The sequence below is a fragment of the Phoca vitulina genome, unplaced genomic scaffold (assembly GCF_004348235.1).
Source record: "Phoca vitulina isolate PV1807 unplaced genomic scaffold, GSC_HSeal_1.0 scaffold92, whole genome shotgun sequence".
Lineage (NCBI taxonomy): Eukaryota > Metazoa > Chordata > Mammalia > Carnivora > Phocidae > Phoca > Phoca vitulina.
The window spans coordinates 1,519,256-1,528,727 of NW_022589795.1; the positions used below are offsets into that span (position 1 = coordinate 1,519,256).

Sequence of the window (9,472 nt, forward strand, 5' to 3'; positions counted from 1 at the left end):
CGGGTCCGGAGGAGCTGGGGCGGAGCCTCCGTAGGCACCGAGTCAAAGCTTGGGGCGAGCCCCTGGGTTCCCGCACTTTCGATTCTGCTTGTACCCGGTTCTGTCCTGCTGTCGCTCGGGGGTGGGGTAAGGTGCTTCCCAGATTTTACTTTCTTTCCCTTTGGGAGGCAAGGGTCGAGGGACCTTCAGTGCCTCCTAACCTCACGCAGGCACTCGCGGGTTAACAGACTCGACTAACGGCCTCGGGGTGTCTGGAGGGACTTGAAATTCTCCTTCAGTGAAATCCCAGCTTCTGCAGCTGCTCGGGCTGCCCCGCTCCTCGGGCCCCTAGCCGAGCCCAGGAGTAAAGGCTGGAAGCACCTTAGCCTTTCAGGGAGGCCGAGGTCGCTGCTCCCCACCCTATCCGACGCTGCATATTCGCTCCCCCAGGACTCTGCTGAAGGGGGCCAGTAGCCTGGCCAGCCCCAGTCGGTGGCCCCTCGGGTCACCCTGCCCTACAAGCCCTTCTCCCCAAAGACACATTCCAGAAACTGCACTCTTAGCTGACAGGAGCCCTGGATCCCAGCCCTGAACCAGGTGAGGCTCTCTTGATTTTGGCCCAGTGAGGTCTGAGTGCGGTTCACCTTGCCCACTCATTCTGCTCCCAATCCTGAGCCTTTGGGGAAGAATCTGGATTTTTAGCCTTTACCATTCCTTAGTGAAGGATGGACCCTGACCATTGCTCCCACCCTTCCCCAGGCATTCTTGCCTACCACACAGAAAGCAGTGAGGAAGAGGTTTCTGCTCCCTTTCAGGGCTATTTTAAGGTTCTTAGGCACACCTGTGACCAGCCTAGCTGCCTTTCCCTTGTTTCAAACAATCCCTGCCTTCCTATTAGGCCAGCACTTGCAAGGGCTCAGGGATGGAAGCTTTCCTTCCACTCCCAGGCTGGGAGATCTCAGGCATTTCTGCCTGGGTGTTCTAGACACCTCTTCAGAGTCATCTTGTTGCAGAGGGTGAAGGGACTCTGGACTGCGGCCTCCCCCACCGCCCGCCAGCCCCGTCCACTTCCTTCCCTTGAAGCAAGTGACAGCTCAGCAACTTTCCCAAAAAATAAAGTGCTCGGCCATTCACTTGTGGAGGTCCCTTCTAGGGAAATAACTTCTGCTTTTCTTTTCTCTTCCCTCTTGTAGGCAGATTGAGCTCCCCTGCAGTAATGAAAGGAAACGCACTGAGATTTCTGATCCCAGAGTCCCGTGTAACTGCTCAGTTTTCCGTATCCTAGCTTCCTTGGGCTGGAGCTTGCTGAAATTGGGGTGGCGCTCCTTGCGAATCTTGAGAACCCAAAACCAGAGTGACATCCGGTGTCCGTGCTAACAAGCTTAGCACTGAATTCTGGTTTTTTCTCATTAGCGAAAACTCCCCCTGAATGATGGGTGAGACGTTCTCCCAGTCGGGCTCTCGGGAGGAGGAGAACAAGTCAATCCTGCCCCCCAGCCTGGCATTTGGCAGCAAGGCTGCCTGCTACTCCAGCACCCGAAGCAGCAAGTCTTTTTGTTCCCGCGTGCCTTGTGACGGGGCTGCCAGTGCCAGCTTTGTGACTTGTCCCACCTGCCAGGGCAGCGGGGAGATCCCGCAAGGTGAGTGGCCCAAGGCTTTGGCAAGAGCCTGGAATCCAGAACAAGCCCTTAGCAGCCAGCTGGTCAGGCCCCCTGAGCCTCCTGGAATGGGGTTGGGTCTCCCAGCTCTTGGTCCCCCAGCTGCAGGCGGGCCAGCGAGATGTTCACTTGCCCTGCGCTCGCTGCAGAGACACCCCCACCCCTCCTGCCCTGGTGGTTCTCCCCAGCCCCGGGGGTCTCCAGCCTCCCTGCTCCCTTAGCAACACTGTTTCTTAGGATTCAGGAAGTTACGAATGACCTCTGCAGAGAAGCTAGACTTCTCTCATTTACTGGTGCTTTCCGGAAATTCACACCCGTTAATGAAAATCTCACTTCCATTGCAGAGCTGACATAGTTGAGCTGCTGTCATCTGCCCAGCGTTTCCAGTCCTGCTCTGGGGCAGAGGTGGCATGCTTCTGACTCGACTCTGTGGGGCGGAGGGGTGCTTCTGGGAGGCTGGCGCAGGAAACCTTTGCCATGCATACTTCTTAGCCCTCTCTCTTACCTTCTTTCTCTCTACAGAGCTAGAGAAGCAGCTAGTGGCCCTCATCCCCTATGGGGACCAGAGGCTGAAGCCCAGGCGCACGTAAGCCCACAAGCCGTCACCTCTGGGGGCTGTTCTCTTTGTCTCCCCCATTCTGCCTCCCAACCCCCTGCAGTTCTTCTCCATTGGAAGCCTTGCTGAATTCGTATATACTAGCTCCATTTCCAGGGTTTTTCCTGGTTTAAGAAGTCTGGGGCACAGCAGATGCCACCTGAGGGCACTCGGTGTCCTGAGCTTCGCTGCTTCCAAGAAGCATGGCTCCCTTGTGGAAACAGGATCTCTTGACTCTGCAAGGCCTTTCTGGAGGGAGGGAGTGGCCCTGGATGCGGTCAGTTTGGGGAAGGTATTTTTCCTGCGAGCTTCCCTCTCTGTGGCACCTCAGACCTGCTCGTTCTCTTCCCGGTTGAGATGGAAAACTAGCTGCTCCCTGTTCTGAGATACTTCAGAGCCTCAGAGGCAGCCCCGAGTTTCCCGGGACGGGGTCGTGACCCTGTTTGTCATCTGGGTCTCTTGGACGTGAATCCCTGCCACCTCCTCCCAAGGTGCTCAGCTGCAGTCTGCGAGCCACCAGCCTGCCCTCCCGGACCCCTGCACCAGAATCTGAGGCTGCCTGTGCCCCTCATAAATACTAACGAGGTGCTGTCTCTTTCATGCCTAGCTCAGTTTTGAGTTAGAGGGACGGATGATGTCCTGTTCTGAATATTAATTTTAAAATTCAGAACTCTCAAATTCATGTGGACATTTCTTCCGGCAATGATAGCTAGCATTCATTGAGCTTTGGTTATGTGCCGGGAGCTGGCATCCGTGCCTTTTCATGCGTTAGCCCATAACAAATTCTGTGAGGTAGGTATAGTTCTCTCCGTTTACAGACAAAGAAACTGAGGCCTAGGGAGCTTAAGTGGGTTGCTTAGAGCTACTGGGCCAGTGGGTACAGAGAGCTGGGAATAGAAGCCAGGCTGCCTGCCTCCCGATCCTGTGCTCCGACTCACTTTGGGCCACATCTGTACTTGGGCCGGTCCTCCACATCTGGGGAGGTAAAAGCACAGTTGGGAGGGGGCTGGTGCAGGGGAGAGCCTTGTACAGGGAGAGGAGTGTCCCTCTCTGCCCAAGGTTCCGTCGTGTTCAGACTTCTCCCCTCCTCTACCCCGGGTCCTGCTTTCTTTCCCACAGGAAGCTCTTCGTGTTCCTGGCAGTGTTCATCTGCCTTGTGACCTCCTCCCTCATCATCTTTTTCCTGTTTCCCCGGTCCATCACCGTGCAGCCCGCGGGCCTCAACTCCTCCACGGTGGCCTTTGACGAGGCTGACATCCACCTCAACATAACGGTGGGTGGGTGCCCACACCCTTGAGCCCCACACCGCCTTGCCGGCAGCTCTTCTCTGTAGCCCTTGCCCAGTGTTGCCATCCCGGGCTCGGGTAGCCAGGGGTACTACGGCAGGCCAGAGGGTGTCAAAGCCTGGGGAGAAGCAGGCACAACCGTGAGCCCCACAGCGGATTGTGCAGGATTAGGACTGTACGCAGCGAGGGGTCAGAATCTGGACGAGAGAAATAAAACACAGGGTGTGGTTGGGGGGCATGCCTGAGACTCCCTGGGTGGGCGGAACTGAACAGAGAGAAGGCTCGCAGAATGAGCCTGGGTCCTGGGCCAGCTTCGTGTCTTACAGTGACCCCTTTGCCATTAAGAGCCCCTCCAAGGGGCTCCTGGCGCTGGGCTTCGGCAGCTGAGGCCCATAGTGGGAGTGGGGATCAGTCAGGCAGGGGGCTGGAGGGGGGGTTTGGGAAGCTATTTGACTTCTCCTTTTCAAGGATGGTCACCTTCCCACTTCCCTTTCCCTTGTCTTCGTCCTTAGAATATCTTAAACATCTCCAATAGCAATTACTACCCCATCACTGTGACCCAGCTGACCATCGAGGTTCTGCACCTGTCCCTCGTGGTGGGGCAGGTCACCAACAGCCTCCTCCTCCACATCGGCCCTTTGGCCAGCGAACAGGTGACTCCCTCTCCCTGGCCAGCCCTGCCCACAGAGGTGTGGACATGTGTGGGGGTCGGAAGGGGCAGCTGGGGTTGGGGCTCACCGTGTGCCCATTTGGTTGACAGATGTTTTATGCAGTGGCCAACAAAATCTGGGATGAAAACACATAGTAAGTATCCCTTGATCTCTTCTCCCTTAGCCTCTTTCCCTGGTTGGAAACCCAGTGTTCATCTCTACCAGATTTCCTGGCTGCTTAGCAAACCCTGCAGCCAGCATTTGGCCTTCATTCTCGTGGCCAAGACTGCAATCTGCAAGGGATTCAGGGTCCCCAGCCCTCTGCCTGTTTGGACTTAGGTTGGAATGAAAAAAGGCCAGAATTGGGTTAATTCTTACACTCTGTGACCTTGGGCTCTTCAGCCTGAGTCGCTGAGAAAGATGAATGTCTTGTTTTCTGTTGAGGGAGGGGCTAGCACACACCTGGGCCAAGCCTGTGGGGCTTGGAGGAACAATATTGCAGCAAGGGTGACATGCTCACCTTAGAGGGAGAGACAAAGAGTGGGAGTGGCATTTGGTGTCCCTGATGGAAAAGAGCCCAGAAGCCTGGGACCTGCAGGTCTCCTCTCAGTTGCCATGCTGCTCAGTGTGAAACATGGTCCCGTGTTCTTTCTCTCTCAGCAAAATCTGTTCCTGGATGAAAATCAAAGTCCACCATGTGCTTTTGCACATCCAGTAAGTAGGGCTTGGAGCCCGGGTGCCCCCCCTCGCCCACTTCTGACCTCGGGCTCTCCTCTGCTCCACCTTGTGGGAGGAGTCATCCAAAGCTAACTCCGTGGATCTTTGTTGGCTCTTGGGAAAGCAGGTCCGGCCCCTTCCCTAGATCCTGCCTTGCTTATAAGCCATCGGTGGGACAGCCACAGACAGAGCTGTCTGATCACAGGTGGGACAGCTGTCCCAGGTGCATTGGCAGAGTAGGGAGCAGAAGGAAGAGCGTGCAGTGTTTGAGGGAGCCCCCCCTCCCCAGACAGCAGAGCAGGGCCAAAGCTTTCCTCTTTGCCCCCAGACACAGCAACAAAGCCTGCTTCCTCTCCAGGGGCACCCTGACCTGTTCCTGCCTGAGCCATTCAGAGCAGCTAGTCTTCCAGAGCTATGAATACGTGGACTGCCGGGGAAACACGTCGGTGCCCCACTTGCTGGTCCCTCACCCGCCGTGACCTGTCCGCTGTTCCCGAACCCCAAGCCCCCGCCAGGTTGGGCTGTGTCTCCCTGAGCCCAAGGAAGGACTACAGTGACTTTGCCAAAGGAAAAGCCCTGCTTTATTCTACCTCCTCCCCACCACACACACACCCTCAGCACAGGAAGCCCTATGTGAAAGTTACCTTTACACACACACATGCACGCACGCACGCCTCTCACGTCCTCTGACTTCCACAGGAAAAGAAGTCTGGTTCTTCTAGGGCCCAGCACCAGGCTTTCCCCTCGGTCTGTCCTGAGGAGAGTCTGACCTGATGTGTATTCAGAGCTGCCTTAGAGTCCCTGGAGTGGCATCTGCTTTCTGTACTGAGCACCGTGGTTCCCTAGCCCCTCTGGGGCTGGCCTTCCTCCCACCTGAAGAGAGAAATCTTTCCTTTTATCTGGCTTTTAAAACCTGGATCTTTCTCACGTTCTCCACCCAGTGGTGGGAAAGTGACTTGAGGGACATCCATGCTGTCTCGTGCCTTCCTACTTGGTCATGTGACAGAGTGGTGGTGCTGGTCGGCTTCTCTCCTGGTAACTTGGGCCCTGACAGCAAGGTTGGCTAAGGCCCTTTGGCTCGGCAGCCTCCCTGGTTAAAGACTGTCCCAGTTCCTAGGAAGACAGAGCTGTTCTCTGGCTAAAGCTTCTCTCCATAAAAATCGTTTTCTTATTCTCATCACAGCAGGAGTGAACGTAGTAGGGGTGGGAGAGAGGCATCTGGCACCCCCTCCGCCTCTCTAGGAAAAACAGAGATGAAGCCAGAGTCATTCGGGAAGGTATTTATTGAAGTTAGGTTTCTGGCTGGTGGTCGGCCCACAATGCTGAGCCCGTGTGAGTGGACACAGGTCGGTCAGACGGGGTGTCAGCTGCCGCCCGGTGACGGCCTGCAGAGGTGAAGCTGTCAGGATTCGGCCAAGCTGCTGGCGCTCTAGCATCCCCAGCATAGCTCCAGGGCCCATCCTCTGCTCCCAGAGGCCTCTGCTTTCCTTCGGGCATGCACAGGCTGGAACCGCACATCAGTAGGGACCGGTCTCGACCTCTCCTCTTTGCTGTCACTCAGATGCAGAAGCGAAGTCCTAGATAATGCAGGTTCCCACTGGGCTCCAGATGGAGGCGGTCTGTGGTGTCGCTGAGCAGGAATGGTAATTGCTCACTAAAGGGAGCTGTGGTTTTTCTCAGGCCGGGAGGTGAACTTAGGTGGTGGGGCAAGCTGAATGCGAAGTTGGATGGATGGAGAGGGGGCAGTGGGGATAGCACCTGGCTAGCTGGCTGGGGGGACAAGGGGAAGGAAGGAGGTTGTCCTGTCTCCGCGCTTTCGTGCCTGAGTAATTGGAGTCAAGAAGATGCTAGCAGGAGCACAGAAGTCCAGAAAGGCCAGGCTGGAGTTTCCGCTGTGTGTTGGTTGCCAAATGTCAAGGATTTATATCGTCTTCAATAAACTATACTTCACAATGTTAAAGAGTAAACAAAGAGTCTCCTGTGAGTTGGGAGGAGAGCTGGACGACACTCCTGGCCTGTTTCTGGGTGGCCGAGTGGGTGCCAAGCTCTCTTCCCCAGGCCCAGAGCCCCTCTGCTCTTCTGGTTGCTGAGAGAGCGCTCCTGGGAGCTCACTCTCTCCCTTCCTCCCACTGTGTGTCTCTCAAGTTCCCTCCCTACTTTAATATTCCTGTTCTGGGCCCCACCCCAGGTGCCCCGGCTGCCCCCCTCAGGAAACACTGCCCTGAGGGGTCCCTTCAGCCTGTGGGCTTCCGTGAAAGGCCCAGGCATCCCCTCACTGGCGCCAGGTGGAAAAGGGGACAGGCTGTGGGAGGGACCCTGGGTGTCAGCTTCAGGAAGTGGTGGGGTTCTGTGGGCCAGTACCCCTCCCCTTCCCAAGATCAGGTGTCCTGTACTTGAGGCTACAGTCCCCCTTTCCTCTGAGCTCTTTCCACCCCTGCCTCCCATCATCCATGCCACAGCTCAGCGCCCACTATGGGCCAGGCATTACACTGGACCTGGGGGGGCCCCGCCTGCCACCTCTAATGCTGCTCCAGGCCTGTTCTGGTGTGGTGCAACCCCTCCTTCCCCAGTTGTGTCTCAGTAAGCACCGGCCAGTGGGGAGGGGTGATGGCTCCAGTGAGAGTCCTCAACCTAGAGCCCCCAACAGGGGTGTCTGGGGGGCTCAGTCGGTTAAGCATCCACCTTGATTCTTTTTTTTTTTTTATTTGACAGACATAGCGAGAGAGGGAACACGAGCAGGGAGAGTGAGAGGGAGAAGCAGGCTTCCCGCGGAGCAGGGAGCCCAATGTGGGGCTTGATCCCAGGACGCTGGGATCATGACCTGAGCCGAAGGCAGACGCTTAAAGACTGAGCCACCCAGGCGCCCCCCACCTTGATTCTTGATTTCGGCTCGGGTCATGATGTCAGGGTTGCAGGATGGAGCCCTATGTCCGGCCCTGTGCTCAGCAAGAAGTCTGCTTGTCCCTCTCCCTCTGCTCCTCCCCTCACTTGCTCAAGCACACACATGGGCTTGTGTGCTCTCTCTCTCTCAAATAAATAAAATCTTTGAAGCCCCCAACAGACCTATCCTTGCTAAATAAGGGCCAGCAATGGAGCTGTATAGACTTGGGAAGGCCAAGACCAAGTTCTCCCATTGGCTTTTCCTCCAGAAGCATGGACTCAGCCTACTTTCTTCTCCCACCCACTTCATCCGCTTCATGGGTCCTCATTCCCCTTTCCCTTCATCCCAGTCTCACAGAGCTGACCAGTCTCTTGATTCTTTTTAGGAGGAAATCACATTTTATTCCCGGCTAGCTCCTCTTCTAGAGTGGATCAGGAGGGGGTGACTTGGAGTGGAGATGCTGGGGGTGAGAAAGAAGTCATCTGTTTTTTTGCTGATGGCCAGTGGGGTTGAGGGTCTCTCTCTGGGTCACCACTGCTGTGTGTAATTCATTGACTGAGAAGAGGGAGAGACAGGAGGCAAACCGGGTTAGTTAGCCATTTCTGGGCCTGCTGTTCCAGAACGTTGTATCAAGCCCTTTGAGGCCAGAGAAATAAAAGTAAAATGGATCGGCCCAGTCCTCATCCTAACAGGGCTGGCATCAGGCTCTCTCATCCTTTGCACCTGAGCCAGAGAAACCTTTCCAAAGCTTGTACTGTGTTACATCCTTCTCATCAAGAGTGACCACCCCGGGTTTGAAGGCCTGGATTGAGCCAGGTCCTAAGCTAAGGGCTTGTGACGCTTTCTTTTTCAATGGCCACATTCAGTGGTCCGACACCTCTGTTAAGGAGGTGGTATTAGCACTCTCATCTTATGGATGGGGCAGATGAGGCTCAGAGATGCAGTCACGCTGCTGGGGACTGGCGATCCCGAGACTCACAGCCTGTGACTTCATGTCTTGCCCTCCTCCGGCTCCAGCTGCCTCCGCCCCAATCAGCACTTAAAACAGCCCCTCTGTTTTGCTTCTCTGGCAGCTGGCCCGTCTTTTTGAATAGACTGTCAACCCCTCCGTTTCTGCTGAGTGCCGAGCAACAGGCCACAAATGGGCCATTCAGCAGTGACTATATAATTGCATATAAAGGCTTTATGTAATTGACTTTATAAAATATAAATAATTGCAGCCCCTCCCGCCAAGGAAGCCTCTCTAGATTCCACACACAAACACACACACACACACACACACACACGCAGCCAGAGTCGACCTGCCTTTCACACTGTCTCACCGTGAATCGTGAGTGCTCGGTGTATTTATCTGGATTTGACTGGAATGAGTTCCTGAAACCTGATGGTGAAACAAGCATACATTATTCATCTGACAGTTCCTGAAAATGGAACACGGCAGAGCTGGACTCTCTACTATGTGTCTGGGGGGCAGGCGGCAGCCCCTATCTAGGGCAAGGCACAGACAGAGCCTACCCGGAAAACTCATACCCGGGAAGCTGCACCGTGATTCCTGTTCCAGACTTCCCAGGGCTCAGCTCGTCTCTTGTTAAGCCCACCCTCACTCCCTCTGACACCCTCGCCCCGGAGGAGGGGCTGCCACCCTCTGCAAAAGTCAGCAGCCTCCTTTGCACCCCCAGAGTGATGCAAACGTCCCCGGGGGGGGG

The 9,472-nt window shown here is 55.6% G+C and overlaps 1 protein-coding gene across 2 annotated transcripts; it reads left to right on the forward strand.

Annotated features, from left to right (window-relative positions):
* The first annotated feature begins 81 nt into the window (after positions 1-81).
* On the forward strand, positions 82-6,797 carry TMEM106A (transmembrane protein 106A). Of its 2 annotated transcripts, XM_032396511.1 has the most exons (9): positions 88-126; positions 430-576; positions 1,393-1,619; positions 2,160-2,223; positions 3,352-3,505; positions 4,031-4,171; positions 4,279-4,322; positions 4,829-4,882; positions 5,244-6,797. In XM_032396511.1, the coding sequence occupies exons 3-9, from the start codon at positions 1,409-1,411 to the stop codon at positions 5,362-5,364; spliced, it is 789 nt and encodes a 262-aa protein (XP_032252402.1). In that variant the 5' UTR covers positions 88-126; positions 430-576; positions 1,393-1,408; the 3' UTR covers positions 5,365-6,797. The 2 variants fall into 2 exon arrangements, with proteins under 2 accessions (XP_032252401.1, XP_032252402.1); XM_032396510.1 differs by lacking the exon at positions 430-576 and having other exon boundaries at positions 82-126.
* Positions 6,798-9,472: the final 2,675 nt, after the last annotated feature.

Coding starts and splice junctions, on each gene's coding strand:
- TMEM106A (XM_032396510.1), top strand. CDS start 1,409: ATGATGGGTGAGACGTTCTCCCAGTCGGGCTCTCGGGAGGAGGAGAAC. Junction 3,506..4,030: donor ACATCCACCTCAACATAACG/GTGGGTGGGTGC, acceptor CTTCGTCCTTAG/AATATCTTAAACATCTCCAA. Junction 4,172..4,278: donor GCCCTTTGGCCAGCGAACAG/GTGACTCCCTCT, acceptor TTTGGTTGACAG/ATGTTTTATGCAGTGGCCAA.